The following is a 26,330-nucleotide window of genomic DNA, read 5'->3' on the forward strand; positions in this document are numbered from 1 at the left end:
TAGATGATATTCTTAAACCTTGACATTTAGAAAAGTGTGTATGTGTGTGTGTACTACTCGCATCACACATATTCCAATACAGTAGCACGTAATAAAACACAAAAAAATCAAGAAAAACATTTATTGCTACATCCAGACACATGCCTCCTTGCTACGTCAAAATGTACACACACTGTACATGTTATGATGCAGTAGCAGTATCTTTGATGACTTTATAAGATTTGTAATAAACCATAACTCAGCTGTGTTAACATATTGCTCAAAAACATGAACCGTGTCTAGTAAAACTGCACACAAATCTTCCTCCTGTGTAAAATCAAGAGTGACAAAATGAACATAAACACACATTCTTAATTTGTATAAAAGATAACTTACATAACTTAGAAAAAAGGAAAAGTCCTAATTAAACATGCAGAACAACCATTTGGCTAGGTCCGAAGAGGAACAATGTGAAGTTTTTAGTTTTTGACCACCAGTGTTTACTCCTCTTAACAGTGCTAATCAATAGAACAGCTTGAATATATATTGTATATAATGCAAACGATAACATTCTTGGAGATCTGTTCATTCACAGAATGGTCCAACTCCTGCAACACACACACTTACAGCAGCTCGCACACTCTCGATGCCACAGAACAAATTGAATCTGCTGTCGGAGCACACACACACACAAATGTGGACATGTCTGTGATTGTGGGGAAATAGTGATAACTGCCGATGACACCTCGCCACAACTGGGTAAAGATAATAAATATAGAAAAAAAATGTACAAAACATCTGCAGGTTACAATGCATTTGTCTGTTCGAAGTAAATGTTTAGGCACAAAGTTAGAGGTGTGTTAGAGAAGCCAGAAATGTACAGCTGCAGCAACACTTTTTTTTCTGCTTTTGGGCCCAATTTTGACACTCAAGAGTTGATCTGTCTGAGAAAGTGAAGCTTTTATCAGCTAGTGATTTAAAAAACGAATGCTCTAACACACGCAATGTAGTGCTCAGCTGGGGCCTTTAACACCGTATCACCGACCAAATTGTAATAAAAATATAAATGTTTTAGGCATGTAAGTCCACATTGGTAATTAGGAGTTGTTCGTCACTGTATTTGGAGAATCAGAGATGACCCATTGGGTTTGGCGGGTCAGTCAGACCTGGATGAAACACGCCATGCATGGACTGTGGATCTGTCATGACACCAGAGACCTTCTCTTCTTCTCTCCTCCTGAGACATGCTGCTTTGGGGTTGAGGTTTCTTTCTGTGGGACAAATAGTGTTTAGACTCAATTGTTCGCCACGGGCATCATTGACTGTGTGTGTGTGTGTGTGTGTGTGTGTGTGTGTGTGTGTGTGTGTGTGTGTGTGTGTGTGTGTGTGTGTGTGTGTGTGTGTGTGTGTGTGTGTGTGTGATCACCTCTGACTTGTTGTTCCAAGCTGAGGATGACGGACACGGCCTGGTGCAACACTAGCAATTTGGTCTGTGGCTTCTCGCTCTTGAGATGCAACTGACACATGTGACCCAGTTCTTTGAAGGCCTCGTTGATGTCCCGCACACGCAGACGCTCCCGAGCGTTGTTGGCCATCCTCCTCTCACGCTCACGCTCGGCCTTCTGCTCCGGGCTCAGATCTTCATCCTCATGGATGCTTTAATAAGAGGGGAGAGGCTATCGTGAGTGTTGTTGTACAGCAAAGTTTATCAGAGGCGATTGAGATTTAAAAGGGGATTTTACTGCTCTCTACTGGCCACAAAAAGACCTCACTTTGTCTCCTATCTTTCAATGACTGCTACCAATCAACAATTTCCTTTCAGTGACTGTTTTAATCTCATTTTCAATATCTACTACCCATTCTGTAACATTGTCATTTTCTCCTGGTTTGCCAGACAACATATTGTCACAATCATGGGTACTTTAACTTTAACTTAACATATAGATCAATGCTAATAAACTGTACATTTGTTAGCATTATTTTGAGACCAAATTCATGTAATGTAAACATAATACATAATAATCATAATGTAAGTAATGCAAGTAGCCCTTTCAAGCGCAATGAACTCTTTAATATTTTTTACAAATGTAACTGGAAGGTCAATAACTTTTAATTATCCCTAAAAGGTAAACAAACACAACTTTCAATCTCTGTTATTAAAAAAATAAAAACATCTTGAAGGTGTTTGTATTTTGCAATTACTTTCCATTTGGCATACTGGTTTGTTTGTACGTGCTCACTTGGATTAAAGTCTAAATATTCCCACAGATGGACATTTGGTTACTATCCTACAAAGATTGTGGAAGGATGATTAGAGGGTTCACTGCGTTCATTTAATTCTGCTATTTAATAAACACGCTCAGGTGCTGAGAGTGATGCAGAGAGTGAACCCTCCTGCACTATGTTTGAAAATGACACACAAAGAAAACAAACACACACACAAAGTTGTCGAGTTCATGATCATAATTGACTTATTGATTTATTATATCGCCCAGGTCTAAGTGATGTTAATTGGAGACTCTAAATTGTGAATGTGAGTTTGAATGGTTTTATACTTGTGTCCTGTGATGGACTAGTGACCAGTCTGGGGTGTTGAGTTAACTGGAATAGCAAATGGAAAGATGATTGTTTCAGACAAGTCATGTCTTTGTTTTGTCTTACTTAATCCCTCACTAGGGGTGTAACGATTCGTTTTAACAACCATTTCATTTGATTCGATATTTGTGGTTGCCGATACGATTCAGGGACAATATTTTTTTAGAACGATATGAAATTATACAGTGAGTTGAAATCGATTCAGTAACTTTTTAGCAAAACAATTCAAGCAGTGTGACTGTGAAATAAATACGAGACACTGCAGGTGAAGTTTCTTATTTTCCTGTTATTTCTTATAAGGAAATTCCGAATTAGGTTTAAATGAACTATGGACAAAGACAAGCAAGTACAATTAATGGCAAATGCATTCACATCACATTTTATTTGAGTAAAGTGCAACCAACAGTTTAGGTTGAATTAACAGGAGGAAACACTTTTTGCTCACATATTAAGCATTCTAGCAATTGTCAATAAATGTACAGTAACCAACATTTTTACAGTAGATGTACCTGCTAAATAAAGTTCCCTGACCCGGCCATACAGTAACTGTTCTCCACCCTTGCGTCGCCGATGATGGACAGCATGTATGCCCCCTCATCCTTGTTGATGTCATTGGTCCCTCGATTCCTAATTCCCATAGCCTCCTTCATCCATCTCTTGTATTTATTTATTTCCCATTAAATGACTTCTCCTTGTGTTCCTGGAGTCGCGGTAACTTGCACCGCTGTCACTTCCATTGTGTCGGCCGCTTCTTCTATGGTTTAAAGATGTGTTGCGGCTTTTTTATTATTGTGTCATTTGTATTTCTTCTGGCTTTTATAATCCTACTGTAGCTGAAAGTTATGATACTGAAATGCCTGGCAGTGGAAAAGGAGAGACACAGTCGGAGATACACTGTCACACACTTTCTTAACAAGCGGTAACAAACTGAGGGAGTCAAAACACACATTATACAAGAGCTGCTGATTGCCACGTCTCTCGCTCAGACATTCAACACACAGACACCCAAACTCTCACTAGTCTGCCGCTCTCGCATACATCACACTTGTAAAGGCACACAGGCACTTGACACAGATATTACACTATTGTCTTGTGGTGTTTGCGTTTATAATGACCTTTCTCAACCACCGTAGATATGCGCCATTTTTGTTTTGATGACGCCACAGACAGGAGCGTTTAAAATATTTATTATTACAAGTGCTAAACTTCGTATAAAGTCTGCTATTCTTAAATTCAATGTTTTCCTTTTTCTAGTATCGATATAATCGTTTCTGTTTCTTTTTAAAAACATTATTGGATCGATACATATCTCTTGGAGGGGTAACTTGCAGAGTATAAATCGATATACTTGAAATTAATGATATAAATCGATGTATCGATCAATTGTTACACCCCTAACCCTTACTATAGGGTGACTGGTCATTTTCGTATTATTACTATATACTATATTTGTAGAACAGCCCATCTGTACAAAAGTCAGTAGTGTTCCAGTTTCAATTATCTTTTTGGCAGTCATTTTGATATATTATAGTAGATAGTAGGAACCATGCAGGCATTATTAGGGTTCCGTTTCCTCAGGATCACACATGCCTTTAATTTCACAATATAATGAGGTTTGTTGCTTTGATTTTCTGCAAATCTAACGGTAGCCACTGACTTTGCAGTACTATTTTCCCAAGTGTTCTTTCAATTAAATATGGTACATTATTTTGTACTAAAAAACTTGTAACATTCTAAAAAAAACGTATAACAATATAAAAAATTGTAAATAAATATTTACATTTTAAATAATGAAAATATATCTGATACCAACTCTGTGACAGAGCAATGGCACTTTTGCACTTTATGGCTTTTGCTGACATTGTTCAGGTCAAACTAAAAGTGACCATTTAAAAGCTTTTGTCTTGTAAAATAACCTTGGTGCTCATGGGGCAATGGCGGGTCACTTTATGTATGTACTGTATCTATAGCGGGCAACTAGATGGCTAGACATGATGCAACAGTACACCATTGCAAACTACAATAATAAACATATTGATAAAATAATAGCTATCTGACTGTGTCAATGAAAACTGAGCCCTATTATCTTTGTAAAAGTTGGATAATTAATACAGATCTTATGTTGGGTGTAACTAATGAATGGGCGGTATCAGTGTTTACCTGTCCCTGCTGTTTTCTCCATGCATCTTGTGGTCGCCCTCCTCGTCTGACCTCTGACTGTCGGAGCTGTGACCGGTGTGCATCATGTCTTCCTTCTCGCTGCCTTCCATCTTCAGCTCCACATTCCCGGGATTCCCCAAAGTCCCTGCATGGGGAACACGTCAAATGGTTACACTCTGTGACATCCTTTAGACGTCAACATTATTATTCAAACAATAGTGGAGGGCACAGTAATTGTGCTGTTGAGTCACCTCTGCCTTCTCCTGGCGTCAGCTCAAGCGTGGCCCTCTGCCTGGCGTACAGGTGGCCATTTTGTGTGCGGCTCTGGAAGGTTGAGTGGTTGTTATTCATGGTGACAGCCTCAACCTTTACGGCACACAAAGAAGGGGGAAGAGATAAGGAGGATACTGATGTGTTCGCAGTTAGTCCTACACACAGTAGAGCACATCCTGCCAATAATGAATGACCGGTCTCGGATGGTCACATAACTTTTAAACTAGAGATACAAAACTAACATCTATACTCTGAGAGGATCACTTGATCTCAATCCAGCCCCTTAAAACTGTTCCCTAAACACAGCAGTCATTCACTACAAATCAACATATCTCAATTGGAAAAACAGAAGTATTTAATACCCCTTTCCCGAGAGGATTAGTATATTATTTCACTCCAGCTAGCCCCAAATCCTCCCATTCGGTTAAAAGGGACAAGCATGCTGGATCAGAGGTGCCCCCCATCATCCTGCAGTGGAATTAGAGTCCACACATTCAATACACTTCCTATACAAGACTGACGAGTCTCCGCTCTCGCCCATTGTGTTCTGTTTCCTATTCTGACGATAACAACCGCTCTATAAGCATACAAGCGACTGGAAAAGTCCAGAAACTGAACAGAACAAAAACTGGCATTCAGATACACACACTTTCATGCTTAATAGCTACAATGTGAAATATTAACCAACCATAGATGGAGAGTGGCAGGCGAGGGGCAGCGTGGCCACAGGGCTTGGCCGGCCGTGTTGGTTCTGGTTCAGCAGGCTGTGCATGTCAGAGGCGAAGCCAACAGTGGGACCGACGGCGTGGTTCCTTAAGACGTGGATCACATCGTCCAGTCTGTCCAGTCGGTCCTCTACCTGAGACTAATTTAAGACAAAAAGGAATTAACTGGTTTTGTACCAGAACAGCAAGGAAAATCTCAAACAGGGATGTGACTCAAACAGCAACTCACAATTTGATTCGATTCTGATTCTTGAGGTAATGATTCAATTCAGAATCGATTCAAACCGAATCTTATTCATAATTATTTTATAATGATTTATTTAGCTATTTTTTAATTGTATCTGTAAAGCACTTTGAATTGCCTTACGTACAAATTATGCTCCATAAATAATTTTCCTGCTTTCTTGCAATATTTTAAATGGAATAGAAATGATCATGTAAGTTTTTCAAAACAGGTTACATCGTTTGGCTGCTGATGTATGACATACATACATGCAGCCAGTAAGTGCGCAGATGGCCTAAAAAAAAGAACTGTATTTTCAAAAATTGGTTCTTAAAAAAAAAAAAGTTATAGATTCTTAAAAATTATGAATCAATTCAGAATCAGGAAAAAAAAGAATCGCGCTTTGGATGGAATCAAATTTTTTCAGCAGCCTTACTCTTTAGAACAAAAAAAGAGTGGAAATTCATACAGGGAAATGCAGGGATTCCCAAATTGTGGTATGTGTACCACTCGTGGTACGTGGGCTCCATCTAGTGGTACGCCAAAGAATCACTTGATTAAAGTACAGTGTTTTATTTTCCTATATTCAAACACTGTGTTACTGTTCAAACTGTGTGTAATGTTACAGTGGCCCAAAATATTAAATATACTTGTTAATTAAAACCTCTACCTTGTTTTAAATGAATACTTAGGCCTACTATGCTACTGTATTTTAACGTTGGTCATTATGGTGGTACTTAGGGAGCCAAGTTTTTGTTGAAAGGGTACCTAGTGAAAAAAGTTTGAGAACTACCGCACTACTGTGACGTATGTGTTGTTTGCGTTTGACAAATACACCACATGATGGTACTGTTGTTAAGCAACAACATTTTGCTCCTATAGTTAAGCATTGACTTGAAATTTCGAAGTTAAGTACACACCTTTAGGGGACTGACATGCACATGTGCGTAAACTCTTCGCTGGATTGGTTGGAAAACATGGCTGCCATTAAGCAAAATGTCCATAAGTCATTGACCAATTGTTTAATGCACATGTGTCAAACGCAAGGCCTCACCACATAATTTTTATGTGGGCCACGATAGCCTGGAAATAATATGCGTTTATTTATTTATATTAAGTAATTCATCTTTATTGATAAGTGTATTTCAATTTTGACAGAATTTTTTAAATCAATTTTCTACACTAGCTGAACTTAAATATCTGCTTCTCACTTTGACTTGAGATTCAAAAGCAAGTTTTCCATCATTGTGTTGGTAAACATGCAGTTCTAGTAATCAAACGAAGGGGCAATTGTGTATTGATATCATGAACTGGCCCTCCGAGGGCTTCCATAACTGCCATGTGGCCCGCGATTAAAAAATGAGTTCCACGCCCCTGGTCTAATGATTATACAACTTTCTATATTACATGTGCTGGATGCTACAGTAGCATGTCTTACAAAGCATTTTGACCACAATCCATAGGGGGCGCCACACATGTTGTAGAGCAGGGGTCAGGTCAGGAAAAAGCACAGAGGCTATTTCGTCCTTACAATCCTGTTTCGCAGGTGTCCCTGCTCTTCAGGGGATTTATATATATATATATATATATATATATATATATATATATATATATATATATATATATATATATATATATATATATATATATAGTTGAGGTTTCTGTGGTTCATCCGTTATACAGTGCTGAATACCAGGGTAGAGTGGAATATACGTTAGGTCAGGAAAAACACAACAGGGAAAACCTGCAAAATAGGCTTGTAGGGATGACATAGCCTCTGTGTTTTTTCCTGACCTAACGTATATATATATATATATCACCAAAAATGATTCCCGGGCGCGGCACCACTGCTCCCCTCACCTCCCAGGGGGTGAACAAGGGGATGGGTCAAATGCAGAGGACAAATTTCACCACACCTAGTGTGTGTGTGACAATCATTGGTACTTTAACTATTTAACTAATATATATATATATTCCGAGCGCGATAATGTCAGGTTATCGATGGGAAAATGCATTTTTAGACAATATGATTTGTCCGAGTGTCTAGCAGACACCGAGAGTAACAAACGGTAGAAAATGGATTAGAAAGGACAGATTTTAAAAAATATTAAAAAAAAAAAAAAAGTATAATTTGGGACTTCCCGCGGGCCGGATTTTGGACGCTGATCCGTAGTTTGGGGACCCCTGTTATAGAGTCATGTGAAAACATTTTATTTGTTTTAGCATTCATTTATTTTCATTCTATCTGTCTATGTAGCTCAGGTTAGCTTAGTCTCTCGTAGCTTAGCTGTGTCATTAGCCTCGCGTAAAAACTTAAAACACAATACATAATAAACGTATTACTGTCCAACAGTCAACAATTCCCATAAGCATGTTGTTGACTTAATTTCTGATAACTAAAATTGTTGCTAATATAGCATGCTAGCTGTTAGCTTATTAATTGTGTCGGTCTGTCATAACGTCAAAAAAATACATAAACAATAAGCTTAATTGTGTACATACAGTCAAATAAGTGTCTGTAAATGTTAATTATTGTTACATGTTGATAACAACACACTGACATGCATTAAAACTGGGCTTTATTAACTTAATTAGTGTAGATAATGAAGTCTTACCATGGATATAAGTGAGGACTCATAATGTGGCGATGCAGGTGCCTGTACGGAGCCCCGGGACCACATATTTGTGCCTGTTGGTAGCAAAAGCCCACAGATTAAAAAATACACCGAAAGCAGGACAAACAACACGGTCCCAGTGGGAGCAGCAGTGCCAGTTTACCTGCGGCTTCGCTGGCGTTTGGCAACGGGGACGGAGATCTCACAGGCGTGGACGAGCTGGAAGGGAAGCTGCTGCTGGTGTGATCGGGGGAATAAATCTGGCAGCAGGCGGTGGAGAAAGAAAAAGAAAAAGAGGAGGAGGATGAGTGAGCTGAGGGGAATGGATCATTTTTGCACTGGTATTTTACAGCTACTTGGTCAAAGTAAGTCATCAATTGTGCTCATATTATGAGAGGCTAATAAAAAAAAAAGTGTGAGAATCCTTTGTGGAGGTGCCAGGAAAACTACCACTTCCTGTTTGCGTTGCACACCAACTAACGCAGTGGTTCTTAACCTGGGTTCGATCGAACCCTAGGGGTTCGGTGAGTCGGGCTCAGGGGTTCGGCGGAGGTCAAAACACACCCGACTCATTGTGTAAATAAAAACTTCTCCCTATCGGCGTATTAAGGATACGGCAACAGCAGAAGTCAGACTGATTTGCAGGTGTGTAATTTGTTGTGAGTTTATGCACTGTGTTGGTTTTGTTCTTTGAACAAGATCATGCACGGTTCATTTTGTGCCCCAGTATAAAAACATGGTAACACTTTAGTATGGGGAACATATTAACCATTAATTAGTTGCTTATTAACATGCAAATTAGTAACATATTGGCTCTTAACTAGTCATTATTAAGTACTTATTAATGCCTTATTCGGCATGGCCTCATTATAACCCTAACCCTAACCAAATAACTCTAAATTAAGTCTTTGTTACTTAGAATATGTTCCCCATACTAAAGTGTTACCAAAAACATATAACTTTGTCTTGAGTTTGAAAAAAAACAACATTTTATTTTTCACTAAAGAAGGGTTCGGTGAATGCGCATATGAAACTAGTGGGGTTCGGTACCTCCAACAAGGTTAAGAACCACTGATATATATATAAATAAAATAAATACTTGACTTTCAGTGAATTCTAGCTATATATATATATATATATATATATATATATATATATATATATATATATATATATATATATATATATATATATATATATATATATATATATATATATATATATATATATATATATATATGTATGTATGTATGTATGTATATATATATATGTATGTATGTATGTATATATATATATATATATATATATATATATATATATATATATATATATATGTATGTATGTATGTATATATATATGTATGTATGTATGTATATATATATATATATATATATATATATATATATATATATATATATATATATATATATATATATATATATATATACAGTATATATAAAATAAATACTTGAATTTCAGTGTTCATTTATTTACACATATACACACACATAACACTCCTCTACTCATTGTTGTAGAAAGTGCAATGCTTTGCAGCCAGTAGCACAGCCTTTGAAGGAGCATAGGTATGGGCAGTATCTGTGACATTTAATTTGCAGGAGAGGAGTGAGTTTAGGGTTGAATTGTCCATCCTCGTTCTAATCTCTGTCACTCGTCGTCGCAATGACTGTCTCTTCTTCGTTCTTCTGTTTCGTCTCCTTGTGTGCGCAGTTGTGCACTCTCCAAAAGCCATAGATGTTATAACGTGACTGGGCCGGCACGCTATTTATATGAAGGAAAAGCGGACGTGACGACAGGCTGTCCTCACTCAGGTCCGCATGGACCTGGAGGGGGCGTGCCTTAAGTCCGGCTGGAAATCGGGAGAAATTTGGGAGAATGGTTGTGCCGGGACATTTTCGGGAGAGGCACTGAAATTCGGGAGTCTCCCGGAAAATTCGGGAGGGTTGGCAAGTATGGATCAAGCTACTGTTTGGAATGTTTTAAACATTTTGGGGCGGCATAGCTCGGTTGGTAGAGCGGCCGTGCCAGCAACTTGAGGGTTCCAGGTTCGATCCCCGCTTCCGCCATCCTAGTTACTGCCGTCGTGTCCTTGGGCAAGACACTTTACCCACCTGCTCCCAGTGCCACCCACACTGGTTTAAATGTAACTTAGATATTGTGTTTCACTATGTAAAGCGCTTTGAGTCACTAGAGAAAAGCGCTATATAAATATAATTCACTTCACTAATTCACTTCACACAACTGTTGTGCTGTTACATACTTACAGAAGCCAGAGCTTTGCCCAAAGTATCCCCGGTCTGGGACCCTCTTGACACGTTGGTCTGGTTTCCTGAGACTGCAAAACATGAGTACATGGTTTGTTTGTGTGTGTAGGAGGTACACACAATTGGTTAGGTGGTCGATATGTATTTTGAACATGTATACAATTTAAACGTGATACATCACAATTTATGTTGACCCTATGTTTCATTTGGGTAAGTGGATAAGACTGCAACTGTTTAAGACTGTTAAAAAATTTAATAACTTCATGAAGCCACTTCTTTGGGTTATGTATCACCAAATGATTGCCGGGCGTGGCCACCGCTGCTACTCACTGCTCCCCTGTGGGGATGGGTCAAATGCAGAGGATAATTTCACCACACCTAGTGTGTGTGTGTGACAATCATTGGCACTTTAACTTGAACTTTTTAACCATATCAATCTTTTGATCCGCCACAACAATGTGGTGAATTTAGATGAAAATACCTCAAGTTGAAGACTTTTCTCAACATTTTTTGTTAAAATAAAAATAAAAAAAATCCATCCATCCATTTTCTACCGTTGCCCCTTTTGGGAACGCGGGGGATGCTGGAGCCTATATCAGCTGTATTCGGGTGGAAGGCGGGGTACACTTTGGACAAGTCGCCACCTCATCGCAGGGCCAACACAAATAGACAGACAACATTCACACTCACATTTGGCTAATTAATTACAGATCATAATTAACTAATCATTCATTTGTTTAATCCTTTGAAAGCACTAATTATTTTGATGGCTATTTGTCGATGTGTTTGTCCGCAACAAGCTACTCAATTGATATGCATGGAAGGGTTCTAGATTTACAGTGTATTTGGAAAGTATTCACAGCACTTCACTTTTTTCACATTTTTGTCCTCAAAATTCTATACACAATACCCCATAATGACAATTATTATTATACTTTTTTTTAATTTGCAAAATTATTAAAAATAAGAAAACTAAGAAATCACATGCACAGAAGTATTCACAGTCTTTGCTCAATACTTTGTTGATGCACTCTTTGGCAGCAATTACAGCCTCAAGTCTTTTTGAATACAATACAATAAGCTTGGCACACCTACCTTTGTGCCGTTTCCCCCATTCCTCCTTGCCTATTCCTTTTTGCAGCACCTCACAAGCTCCATCAGGTTTGATGGGAAGCATTTATTTTCATCCAGGATGTTTCTGTGCATTGCTGCATTAATCTTAGTCTAGTCAGGGAGGTGACCAAGAACCCAATGGTCACTTTGTTAGAGCTACAACATTCCTCTGTAGAGAGTGAAGGACAACCATACGGCAATCCACCAATAAGGCCCGTAAGATATATTTGCCAGACGGAAGCCATTTCTTAGCAAAAAAGTTTGCCAACATGCACCTGAAAGACTCTCAAACCATGAGATACAACAATCTCTGGTCTGATGAGACAAAGATTGAACTCTTTGGTGTGAATGCCAGGCATCATGCTTGGAGGAAACCAGGCAGCGCTCATCATCAGGTCAATATCATCCCTAAAGTGAAGCACGGTGGTGGCAGCATCATGCTGTGGGGATGGTTTTCAGCAGCACAAACTGGGAGACTAGGCAGGATAGAGAGAAATATAAATGCAGCAATGGACAGAGACATCTGGATGAAAACCATCTGATGGAGCTTGAGAGGTGCTGCAAAGAGGAATTGGCGAAATTGCCCAAAGATAGTTGTGCCAAGCTTGTGGCATCGTATTCAAAAAGACTTGAGGCTGTAATTGCTCTAAACCAGGGGTCGGCAACCTTTACCACTCAAAGAGCCATTTTGACGAGTTTCACAAATTAAAGATAATAATGGGAGCCACAAAACTCTTTTGAAATTTAAAATGAAATAACACTGCATACAAAGCTTTTTTTTTACTTTTGGGCTATGTTTAAACCAAGGGTCTCAGACACACGCTCCGGCCCGCACCTTATTAAGACAATTTAATGTTAGTACAGCCCGCGAGTTTTACTTTAACGGCGCTTGACAGCATCATACTTGCCAACTCTCACAGTCTTTCCGGGAGACACCCGAAATGTAGGGCGTGTTGGTACTGTTTTTAGCGCCCTCTACAGTCTTTGCAAACAGCGTACCTGATCGGCCACATGTTGAATGCAGCTTCTGCTAGCACACGGAAGTGACAGCAAGGCATACTTAGTCAACAGTCACACAGCTTACACTGACGGTGGCCGTATAAAACAACTTTAACACAACTTTAACACTGTTACGTTACAAATATGTGCCACACTGTGAACCCACACCAAAAAAGAATGACAAACACATTTCTGGAGAACATCTGCACCGTAACACAACATAAACACAACACATCGAATACCCAGAATCCCATCTACATTGTACACCCCCGCTACCACCAAACCCAGCCCACCTCAACCGACGCACGAAGGGGGGTGGGGAGGGGGGGTTGATGTGTGGGGGGGTGGTGGTGGTAGCGGGGGTGTACAATGTAGACTGGAAGAGTTAGGGCTGCATGGGATTCTGGGTATTCGTTCTGTTGTATTTATGTTGTTTAACGGTGCGGATGTTCTCCAGAAATGTGTTTGTCATTCTTTTTTGGTGTGGGTTCACAGTGTGGCGCATATTTGTAACGTAACAGTGTTAAAGTTGTTTTATACGGTCACCGTCAGTGTAAGCTGTGTGGCTGTTGATCAAGTATGCCTAACAGACTGGTTATTTTGAAATTGAATTACCATATACAATCCAATTAAAACCTCTTTGGGATTCACTGCAGACTCTCTCATGGTTGTTGTGTGCTTGGTTCACCAAAGCAAATAGCTTGGAATTATCGCAAGATTAAGCAACATTGGCATTGACGGCCTGGCTGTAGGCGACTTCTTTGACATAGTATGTGTAATAGCTAAAATGGCAGTAGCTTAATTTGATAATGTTGGGTGAACTACACAGCTGTTAGTGTGTTACATATCCTGTTTGGCCGTTTACATCAGCTCATCACTGCTAGTAATCAGCCCATCCAGGATTTTGCAGGCTTTTTTGTGATTGCTGAATTTGCAGCAGCTTTTTCAGAAGGTTGCAGCAAACGTTGTGACGTTTTGAGGCTTTTTTTTAATCAGTAACATTGTGTCAGTTTGTGATTTTATGAATTTGTTCTCAATGTTTGAAGTGTTCCTTGCAACCTTAACCTCCAAAAAGGATTTCAACAAAAATTGGAAAACAAATACTGTATGATGTTTTATTTGTTTTATATTAAAAGCACACACTAGATAACAGTAAAAGCAAATACTTAGAGCTCGTTGTCAAATGATTGTGCTGTCAACTAATTATAACTAATATTAGTAATCAATAATAGAATTACAAAAGACACCACAAAAAGCTTCGCTATTGTCCGCTCTCTGCTCTGTTTTACCCATCTTAAACATTCATTTATATTACACATTTACCCCTTGCAGGTTAAGAGCATTTGTGAACTGTTGAGAGCGATCTACATCAGTCATTTTTGAGGGATTATCATCACTTTTCAACATCTCTGTCTTGTAAAGGCTGAGTCGTTGACTAGGTAAGTATTGCAAATTAAAATACGTTCTTAATTGGCTTTCTATGAATAAATGAAGATTAAATAAATATGTACAGTACAGGCCAAAAGTTTGGACACACCTTTTCCTCATTCAATGCGTTTTCTTTATTTTCATGACTACCGGTATTTACATTGTAGATTGTCACTGAAGGCATCAAAACTATGAATGAACACATGTGGAGTTATGTACTTAACAAAAAAAGGTGAAATAACTGAAAACATGTTTTATATTCTAGTTTCTTCAAAAATAGCCACCCTTTGCTCTGATTACTGCTTAGCACACCCTTGGCATTCTCTCGATGAGCTTCAAGAGAGCTTTATCATAATAATCCCCTCAATTCCCCCCAAAAACGGATTAACTCGCTGGAGTATAAAGACAATACAACATACATCCATAAACGTGAATACATATGCAAAAGTGCAATATATGTATCTGTACAGTAATCTATTTATTTATATCTGCACCTTATTGCTCTTTTATCCTGCACTACAACGAGCTAATGCAACAAAATGTCATTCTCATCTGTACTGTAAAGTTCAAATTTGAATGGCAATAAAAGGAAGTCTAAGTCTCTAAGAACACCTGTGAAGTGAAAACCATTTCAGGTGACTACCTCTTGAAGCTCATCGAGAGAATGCCAAGAGTGTGCGAAAAAGTAATCAGCGCAAAGGGTGGCTATTTTTGAAGAAACTAGAATATAAAACATGTTTTCAGTTATTTCACCTTTTTTTGGTTAAGTACATAACACCACATGTGTTCATTCATAGTTTTGATGCCTTTAGTGACAATCTACAATTTAAATAGTCATGAAAATAAAGAAAATGCATTGAATGAGAAGTGCCGCCCACACTGGTTTAAATGTAACTTAGATATTGACTTTCACTATGTAAAAGCGTGTTGAGTCATCAGAGAAAAGCGCTATATAAATATAATTCACTTCACTTCACTTCACTATAGTATGTAAGGGGTAGGATTAGATAAGCTCTGCTTCTTCCTACTCCTTTTCGGACGAGCTGTAATGAAACAACTGGTAATGTGTGATGCATTACATTGTATCGTATGCATGTTCGAAATAAACTGAAACTGAACTGAACTGAACTGTGTCCAAACTTTTGGCCTGTACTGTAAATACATGTAAACTATAAAGTACATTTTTATATATTACATTACCCAGAAGGCTTAGCCCTGTAGATAGGAACCGTCTGAGCTATGCTGGATGAGCAATAAATAGTTGATTTATTGTTAGTCGTTGCTGTTCCTGCATTGTCTACACAAGAAACAAACTAAGTTTTGATTAGACAGTTGGCGTGCGCATTTGAGCTTGGCCGCTCAGAGACAAATTGATGCTGATTGGTCAAAACATACGGGGAAGTGGCGGGCTTTGAACAAAGTTGGAAGGCAATGCACAATTTGCAGGAATTGGTTGAATTTGCGTGAATCGGCACAATTCCTGGAGGGACATAGTTTTCTCTTTAATAGTATTAGAACATTGGTGCTGCTGTTTTTTGCAATACACCTTTTAACTTTGTTTCTGTATGGCTTCATCATGAAGGCCATTCTTTGACATTGACTGATTCGGCCTTGTCAGAGTGCACGTCGCTGGCTGCAGAAACTATCCTTTGCTACCTGATGGGGTCGCACAAACAGACCTAAACATGTTGATGGCTGTCTGGCTCACCTGTGGAGTTCTCCGTCGTGTTAACCGAAGGAGCATGTGATGGCGCATTGTTGCGGTGAAAAGTGGACATAGGAGGGAGAGCTCTGTTCATGTCCATCACCGAGTGTGGAGAGTAGTCCTGGACAAGACCAAGGGAAACATTCAGTTGAAGTGGCGGTGGGTACAAAAAAAACCCGATTTATGACTTCCTGGATGTGCATCTCACCAGGTGGCCATGCTGCTGCTGCAGACTGTTGAAGCTCCCCGCCTGCGTTTGGTGGTTGCTGGTCACTCCCAGTACACCTTCATAGCCATGCTGGTTCAGCCCGTTTACTGCACTCCAGATGTCGGGCAAATTGCTGGTGCCCTCTAATATACATGACAATGTGTTACATGCAGCATTTGACTTGCATCTCAGGTATATTCAAAATTCTCTATTCTTTCAATTTAAATGACTCACTGACTCAATGTACTTTACTAAGAATGAGGAAGGTCATTCCCAAATGTATCTTCTGATATAGCATCAGCGAAAGGTTCATAATTACACATTTCATTGAAATTCAAACATATTCCTCCTATGGTGTTTTCAATATAGTGTAAACTAATGTTTTCGGGCACATTCATTCAGGGCTCGACCTTTCTTCCGATGTCCTGCTACTAGTGTTGTCCCGGTACCAACATTTTTTCGATACTTTTCAGTACTTTTCTAAATGAAGGGGACCACAAAAAATTACATTATTGGCTTTATTTTAACAAAAAATCTTACGGTACATTAAACATGTGTTTCTTATTGCAAGTTTGTCCTTAAATAAAATAGTGAACATACAAGACAACTTGTCTTTTTAGTAGTAAGTAAACAAACAAAGACTCCTAATTTAGCTGCTGACGTATGCAGTAACATATTGTGCAATTTATCATTCTATTATTTTGTCAACATTATTAAGGACAAGTGATTAATTAATTATCAATCTACTTGTTCATTTACTGTTAAAATCTGCTTACTTTCTCTTTTAACATGTTCTGTTTACACTTCTGTTAAAATGTAATAATCACTTATTCTTTTGTTGTTTGATACTTTACATTAGTTTTGGATGATACCACAAATTTGGGTATCAATCCGATACCAAGTAGTTACAGGATCAGGTAGCGGACCGGTACTTTTCAGAGGCGGTATAGTACCGATTATGATTCATTGGTATCGCGGTACTATACTAATACCGGTATACCGTACAACCCTACATTCTTACAAGAATGTTGCCGGTAAATGTTAGAATACTAGTGCTTATAAAAGGCAAATGCAAGCAGAGTATGATCAGGATGTCAGTGTACAGTGGGGCCTCCCAATTATTTCTAGTTGGATCGGTATGTATATTTGTATTTCGATTAGGGCTGTACAATCCTTCAAAAAAATATATGTTCTTGCTTGAAATTGAGATTACAATTATGCACGCACCCGCCATGTTCAAGGTAATATTCTTACATTTGTGAAAAAAAAGTTTTTCAATGTATTGAATATAGTCATTATTGACTCTTCATTGACTTGTTTTGCTTTACAGTAACTTCCAATGGTCTGGCTCAGGAACGAGGGCCAGGTTGTATATATATATATATATATATATATATATATATATATATATATACATATTCCTCGTGCACTAATTGACTTAAAGAGCTTGCTGCGGAAGGAGCACGATAATGTCCCGTTATCGATGGGAAAATGCAGATTTAGACAGTATGATTTGCCTGAACGGCTAAGAGACACCGAGAGTAACAAGCGGTAGAAAATTGATTAGAAAGGAGAGATTTTTAAAGGTAATAATTAAAAAAATATATAATTTATTTTTTTTTTTTTTAAACTCGGGACTCCCCGCGGGCCGGATTTTGGGGACCCCTGGTCTAAGCTGTTGATCATTGGACATTTTAAAGTAATTTTTTTTAAATTAAAAAGACAAAATAATCCATCAGGTCAAAAAAATGGCATGCTTGCTTACCTTACATTACAATTTTGAACAAAATATAGGAAAAGTAAAAAACCAAAAACAGATTGTTAATGTAATTGCTTCCTATGAATGATAGCCAGGACAGTGGCTCTAACTCGCCCTGGCTGGCGAGGCGCGCTAGGGGCTTGGGGAGAGTGAAGGGGCAGTTTTGGCAGCCATGCTTATGACAGTGTCCTTGAGGAAAGTGGTGTTTGTTAATTTGGTAAAACTCTGTTTAGTTTAATTAAAAACACTCCTTTATATTTAGAAATAAGACTGCATGTTTGTGTAAATTGCTTTTTCTTTTTTTTTCTTTTTCTTTTTTGAAGATGTGTGCATTTTTTATTTATATCAGCAAATACATAAGTAAATAGCCACGGAACAAACAGGATAACCAATACAGAAATACATCAATGCGACTATCCAAGTATGTTTAACACTTGGTGGTCTGTGCTCTCTTTGTTCAATGCAAAAAACAAAGAGAAATGTAACAGCGACGAAATAAGTACTGCACTTCTTCTTAAATTACAAACAATGCAATCAAATTTCCACTTATAGCATGATGAAACAACAGAAAAATAAAATAAAAATAATGGATTATTACTAGTTTAGATTACATTCACAAAGCTACTACGCAGAGACTGGATTTTTTTTATAATTAAAACTTTCTGCAAGGTAGTACAAAATGTAATTTGCAGCTGCTTAGAAGCATCGAAGACTGATCTTAAATGTGATGCATTTTGATTAAAGATAAAATAAAAGTTGTAAATATGTGTGTATTAGGGTTGTACGGTATACCGGTATTAGTATAGTACCGCGCAGTGGCGTGCCGTCACTAGAGGCAGGGGAGGCACGGCCTCACCTGCATCATGGAAATCATGGAAATTTAAAAAAAAGTAAAAAGAAAAAAAAAAAAATTAAATTGTTATATGTGTCCAGTGATTATACTAAAGTTATTTTCCATTTAACTTCACCAGTTTTAGATTATTTTTATTTTTATTTTCACATTTGCTGTTCAAATACTGAGAAGAGACGGTGCGGTGATCAGCAGCCAGTTGAGGCACGTCACTGATTTGTGCCTCAACATAGATTGTGCGCAATGACTCGGCTAACTGCTGGCCTGCTGTGCAGTGAGACCGTATTGCTATATGAATTATATTATACATTTCCATAGTTTAGTTAGCTGAGGTATATAATGTACAGTGTATTTTGTCAACAACTGTATGTGTGTAACGTATTTCTTGTGATGAGCGATCATAAAACTGGAGGCCCGTCTCATAACCCCGACTCCTGGTGCCAAGCACCTCCACCGCAGAATGCGCCGCCCGACGGGAGCGCCACACCAACCAAAGCCCACACCCAAACCCTCCACGTGCAAGACCGAATCCACCCAAAAAAAGTCACTTAACAAGAAGCCAAAAAGTGCAAAAACAACAATGCTCGCGCTGCAGGAGCCGCGAACGACCGCAGGGACACAACATTAGGTACACCTGCACTGCAGGTTCATATGTTTGTAAATCTGACTGTGATGATGCAGTCGTGCCTCACCAGACATTAACCTCACCGCACGCCACTGGTACCGCTATACTAATGAATCATTTTCAGTACTATACCGCTTTTGAAAAGTACCGGTCCGCCTTTGAATATGACCAATGTATGATCCTGTAACGACTTGGTATCGGATTGATACCCAAATTCGTGGTATCATCCAAAACTAATGTAAAGTATCAAACAACAGAAGAATAAATGATTATTACATTTGAACAGAAATGTACATAGAACATGTTAAGAGAGAAAGTAAGCAGATATTAACAGTAAATGAACAAGCAGATTAATAATTCATTTTCTACCACTTCTCCTTAATAATTTTGACAAAATAATATAATGATAAATGACACAATATATGACTGCATACGTCAGCAGCTAAATTAGGAGCCTTTGTTTGCTTACTTACTAATAAAAGACAAGTTGTCTTGTATGTTCACTATTGTATTTAAGGACAAACTTGCAATAAGAAACATATGTTTAATGAATTGTAAGATTTTTTTGTTAAAATAAAGCCAATAATAAAAAATGTTGTGGTCCCCTTTATTTAGAAAAGTACCGAAAAGTATCGAAATAATTTTGGTACCGGTACCAAAATGTTGGTATCGGCACAACACTAGTGTGTACCACAGAACACTGTTTGTTGAATGTTCTTATCATGGTTTGGAAAAGATCTAGCGGCGTCATCATCTTGCTTACCAAAAAAAGTGCTGGCAAACACATTGCTGCAGGCCTTGCTAGACGGATGTAAAGACGGGTTCTGGTTGATGTCGTCATTACCGGGGGAATGCCCGTACATCTAAAAAAAACAAGAACAGTGTGTTCAATTGGGCAAAGGCACAGCATATATCAACAGGACATGGTGAATATTCTCCCGTCTGAAGCAACAGTATTACGAAAACAAAGCAGAGAGCTGATGCACACTTAGAGCTATTGCGATAATCCATAAGCTGCAGATCCATGCACCTCCTCATCCGGATTTAGGAACCATTCAGCATGAGAAATCCCTGCCCTAATCGTGATCGGTTCTGCTGGCTTCCAAGAGCTGAGATACAATTCCTTCCTTAATGAAATTGAGTTACAGGCCTGGCCGTGTTTTGTCCTCAGCAAAGAATCCAACCAAGCAAGAACTCAATTTGACCTTGTTGGCTCAGGAGAAATTAATTGCAAAACAGAATTCTACTAAAAGCAGCTTCCACTTATGTTTGTCCTATAGTGGTGTACCACACACACACACACACACACACACACACACACACACACACACACACACACACACACACACACACACACACTCTCTCACAACGCATGCTTCCTCGCACACACCCCGAGAGGTCTGGACTGCACCTGCACCTCCCCTCAGTGCTTTGATGTGGCCCAGGAAATGAAAATAAAACTCCCTGCGCAGCATCAATGGGGTGTCAGTTACCCGGACGACAAGTCCTGTAAAGCAGGCTATTAAAGACTCTCTTGAGCATGCTTGGGCGACACACTCACTCACGCGCGCACACACACGTACGTACACACACACACACAGAGCCGTGACCCTGGCTGGCATGAGTCCCATGGTGATTGTGGGCCAGGCCAAACAGAGGAGCCCCTGCCGACTCTGGGCCCGTCTGAGCCGCCATGGGCAGCATATGGCGGAGGATAAAGCCAATTGTCCTCCTTACCATCAGCATAGCAGGCGACCCGTTAATAATGGTCACACCCCCGCCCCAGCACGCCTCCTCTGGCCCCCGCCAGAGAGGGGGCCGTCACCATGGCATCCTCTTTTAGCATAGCATTGATTTAGAAACCATCAATCATGGCATCACAAACGATAAGGGACTCTTTTTTTTTTTTTTGTGCCGCCATTAAAAGCCTTAACTAGGAAAGGATGAGAATAAAACTACATGTCATTCAGTCAAATTTGCTAAGTTGTACATATTTAGAGGTAAAGGAACCATATTAAAATACGAGCATACAGTATAGGTATATTTATTTCATTACTGATTAAACCATCAAACTTTATCAACCACACTATCAAACTTTCTTATTATTTTCTTCCCCTGTTTCAAAATGGTGAACAGTGAACAGACTATTAAACCATTCGCTCTACTCCTTTTCGAACATGTTGAATGAGAGGGACTATCGGTTGAAAATGGATGGATGGATAAATGAATTGTGCACGCGGAAAAATGTGGTGTTTTATATCTTCTGCACTGGAAATTTGGGGACATACAATCCTGTTCCGCTAAAATATTAAGAAAAAAAATCCATGCTCTCTGGAATAATAATAAACTAAACCTCAAACGTGTCATTTTTATTATTGACCCGAATATATTACTTTGTCATTTATTACCAGAAAAAACCTTAATTAATGGTCTGTCTAAAATTTAACCTACTTCTGTCAAATGTTGGACACTGACTGTGGAGGCCTTTGCCATTTTTATTATAGTTGTGTTTGTTGTGTTGTTGTTTTTTGTAATTTTTTTCTTAGAAAAAAATGCTGAAAAACAAGAGTGTCTTATATTCGGGGTCATCTTGTATTAGTGTGGTAATATTTCATTTTATGTTAAAAAAACAAGTTTAAACGTGTATTATAAATAATACTGTATTTTTCCTTAGAAAATAATGCAGAAAAAGAGGGTCTCGTCTTATATTGGTAAGGTCATTAGAGGTGTAACGATTAATCAATATATCGATTTATGTTCCTTGCGCTGGTTCCGTTCCGTCTTTGTATTGTCGTGTTTTGGCTTATAGTTGTTGTGCTATGGCTTTATTTTATTGTGTTGTGGCGTTTGCATTTGTTGTGACTTTTCTCTGCTATCGTAGCTGTTTATGAAAATGAGAGTAGTAGCAGGTCAACCCACTGCTCCTTTAACCTGACGAGATTCGGTTGCACTTCATTTTTTAAATATTGTTTATTTTGTATTTGTATTATTTCTAAGTCAAAAACAACATCAAAAATTTGCAGGTAAATCTACTGTTAATTCAACCCGAAGAGATTTTTGATATTATTATTATTATTGTATTATTTTATGTCGAAAAACAAAAGCAGAAGAAGCAGGTAAATCTACTGTAAAAATGTTACTATACTTTTATTGAAAATCTCTTGAATATTGAAAATGAGAGCAGAAAGTGTTTCCTCTTGTTAGTTCAACCCTGTTTATATCCAGAATTCATTTATACCTAATTCCCTTACAAGAAATAATAGTAATATAGAAAACTTCACCTGTATTTATTTCACAGTAATTGTATTTATTTTTGTTAAAAAGTTACTTAATCGATTTCAACTCACTGAATCGTTGAGGATCGTATCGTTCTAAAAAAATAAATAATATCGGCCCTGAATCATATCGGCAACCACATTTCACGTTCAACCAAATTCTGAATTGAATTGAATTGTTGTTAAAAAGAATTGTTACACCCCTAGCAAGTTGTAAGTTAAAAACTGAGGTTAAACATATGTATTTAGAATACTGTATTTTTCCCTGGAAAGAAATGCAGAAAAAAAGGTGACGTCTTATATTGGTATGGTTCATATTTTATTTAGTGTTAAAAACCAAAGCTAAACATATGTATTTATATCACTGTATTTTTACCTAGCAAAAAATGCAGAAAAAGAGGGATCGTTTTCTTCTCAGGGTCCTCTTATATTGGTATTGTAATATTTATTTTGTGTTAAAAATTGAAGTTAAACCTATGTATTTATAATTATGTATTCTTCACTAGAAAGAAATGCAGAAAAAGAGGTGTCGTCTTATGTTCAGATTCGTCTTATTGGTATGGTAATATTTTATTCTATGTTAAAAATGAAGGCTAAACATTTATATTTATTACGCTGTATTTTTCTGTAGAAAAAAATTCAGAGGAGAGGCGTTGTCCTATGTTCAGAGTCGTCTTATATTGGTCTGGTAATATTCTATTTTATGTTAAAAACTGAGGTTAAAGATATGTATTTACAATACTGTATTTTTCCTTGGAAAGAAATACAGAGAAAAAGGTGTCATCTTGTATTGGTATGGTAATATCTTATTTAGTGTTAAAAACCAAAGTTAAACATATGTATTTATAATAATGTATTCTTCACTAGAATGAAATGCAGAAAAAGAGGTGTCGTCTTATGTTCAGATTTGTATTATTTTATTGTATGTTAAAAATTAAGGCTAAACACTGTATTTTTCTGTAGAAAAAAATTCAGAGGAGCAGTGTCGTCCTATGTTCAGAGTCGTGTTATATTGGTCTGGTAATATTTTATTTGATGTAAAATCCGAGGATAAACATAGGTATTCATAATGCTGTATTTTCCTCTTGAAAAAATGCAAAAAAGAGGGGTTGTTTTATATTTGTGTGGTGATATTTGATCTTAGGTTAAAACTGAGGTTAAACATTTATAATACGGACATTTTCTCCAGAAAAAAATGCAGAAAAATAGGGGTTGTCTTTTATTCAGAATTGTCTTATATTGGTCTGGTAATATTTTTATTTTATGTTAAAATCCGAGGTTAAACATATGTATTTATAATGCTGTATTTTTCTCTTGAAAAAATGCAAAAAAGAGGGGTTTTCTTATATTGGTGTGGTGATATTTAATCTTACGTTAAAAAACAAGGTTAAGCATGTGTATTAATGATACTGTTTTTTCCCTAGAAGAAATGCAGAAATAAATGGGTTTCCTTAGATTCAGGATCATCTTTTCTTGGTATGTTGATATTTGATTTTAGGTTAAAAAAAAAACAAGGTTAAGCATGTGTCAAGGTTAAGCATGTGTATTAATGATACGGTATTTTCCCTCAAAGAAATGCAGAAATAAATGGGTTTTCTTAAATTCAGGATCGTCTTATATTGGTTTGGTGATATTGGGTTTTAGGTTGACAACTAGGTTAAACATCTGTATTTATAATTATAAATATTACTTTTTTTTGTTCGGTTTGTACTTCATGAAGTTTTGCACTTGTTGTGTTTTTTTGTGTGTTTTTTGTTTGTTTTCATTATATTTGGATGTATTTGTTTGGTTTGTATGCTATCCATTAGGTAAGACTACGTATTACGTTGAAGGGGGCAGGAAAATATACGATTTTCTTCATCCTGTGTAAATGTGTGTTTAGTTGCTGAGGTTTAATTGTCTATTGATCAAAGATGCACATCAATGAAGGAGATAAATAAAAAATGAATGAAAAAAAAAAAAAACAATGAATAATACGGTATTTTTCCCTAGAAAAAAATGCAGAAAAAGAGGGATTGTCTTATATTCAGGGTCGTCTTACATTGGAATTGTTTTTATTTTATGTTAAGAGCTAAGGTTGAACATTTGTATTTGTGTTGAGCAACATGTAAAGTAGTAGACATGTCAGCGGTACAACAATGTTTCATCCATCCATTTCCTACCGCTTGTCCCTCCTTGATCATGCTAGAAAATATCAACTTGCACTGGGGTTGGGGGAGGCAGAGGGTCTGCGCTGTACTCCTCAACCAGCCACATGCAACCAATTTTCTGCCTCTGTGATCCATGATGTCTGGATATGGTTAGTCTCAGCGAGATCAAAGCTGCCTTTGATAATGGCTGAAGCGGTTGAGGGACAGCCTAAATCAAATAGAAATAGCAAGCAATCTGCTTCATGTCAAGATGTTTGCTGCTTACTGCCTTGGCTAACAGGAAGCAGGACTGTTGCCAGTGCATTCAAACACAAGTTGGTCAACACACTTAGAAGGGAAGAGAGGCGATGGTGAAGATGTTGCGTTCAATTGCATCTTCAGTGATGCATTTGCCAACCTGATGCAGATTACTGCGATAAATTAAACCACCTTTGCTTATTCACCTGATCTAAAAACAAGAATCACATGTTGAAGCTTGCAGAACACACTGTTCCAAACAAAGCTCTTGCACAAGTCAGCAGACAAACATCTGAGAGTAGACTGAAGAGTGCAGCATCCTCATCATCACCATCACAGATAAAAGAGAGGTACTTACAGGTTTCATGTTGTAGCAATACATCAGTGAGTTGCCTGAGACAGGATGAGCACAGTACATAACTCTGCTGGCTTCACAGTAGTCCACACAGTCACTTGGTGCCTCCACTATGTGTATACAGTCCTCATGCACTCCCTCCCCCTAATCTACCCCTGCTGGTCTTACTGCTACCCACAGACACTTTATGCAAATAAGGGCCGCACCATTGCAGGAAGCGGAGGGGGTGGCCAACAAAAGAGGATACTTTAGTTGATGCATGTGCGTGAATATGATCAGCATCCCCCCCATCTTTTTGCTTTTTTCAGAGAGGCTTTCATTACAAATATATATACACATAGAAGGAGAAAATACCAATAAATACACATCCAGTTTGATACTGATGATTACTTAAAATTATTATTGTCCCTATACCAATATTTTGGTACTTTTCGATACTTTTCTAAATAAAGGGGACCACAAAAAATTGCATTATTGGCTTTATTTTAACAAAAAAACCTTAGGGTACTTTAAACATATGTTTCTTCTTGCAAGTTTATCCTTAAATAAAATAGTGAACATAAAAGACAACTTGTCTTTTATTAGTAAGTAAGCAAACAAAGGCTCCTAATTTAGTCTGCTGACATATACAGTAACACATTGTGTCATTTTCCATTGTATTATTTTGTCAAAATTATTAAGGACGATGTAATAATCACTTGTTCTTCTGTTGTTTGATACTTTACATTCATTTTGGATGATACCACAAATTTGGGTATCAATCCGATACCAAGT

At 37.8% G+C, this 26,330-nt stretch overlaps 1 protein-coding gene across 1 annotated transcript; it reads right to left on the minus strand.

Moving 5' to 3' along the window:
• Positions 1-107: 107 nt before the first annotated feature.
• On the minus strand, positions 108-25,699 carry LOC133641571 (transcription factor 12-like). The gene is made up of 12 exons (XM_062035383.1): positions 25,560-25,699; positions 20,303-20,402; positions 16,306-16,448; positions 16,101-16,218; positions 10,853-10,923; positions 8,734-8,830; positions 8,571-8,644; positions 5,696-5,872; positions 4,986-5,100; positions 4,735-4,879; positions 1,406-1,635; positions 108-1,250 (listed from the first exon to the last, which is right to left on the minus strand). Exons 1-12 carry the CDS (start codon positions 25,617-25,619, stop codon positions 1,108-1,110), a joined length of 1,473 nt encoding a protein of 490 aa, XP_061891367.1. The 5' UTR covers positions 25,620-25,699; the 3' UTR covers positions 108-1,107.
• Between the last annotated feature and the right edge of the window lie 631 nt (positions 25,700-26,330).

Source organism: Entelurus aequoreus, linkage group LG24, assembly GCF_033978785.1.
Source record: "Entelurus aequoreus isolate RoL-2023_Sb linkage group LG24, RoL_Eaeq_v1.1, whole genome shotgun sequence".
Taxonomy (NCBI): domain Eukaryota; kingdom Metazoa; phylum Chordata; class Actinopteri; order Syngnathiformes; family Syngnathidae; genus Entelurus; species Entelurus aequoreus.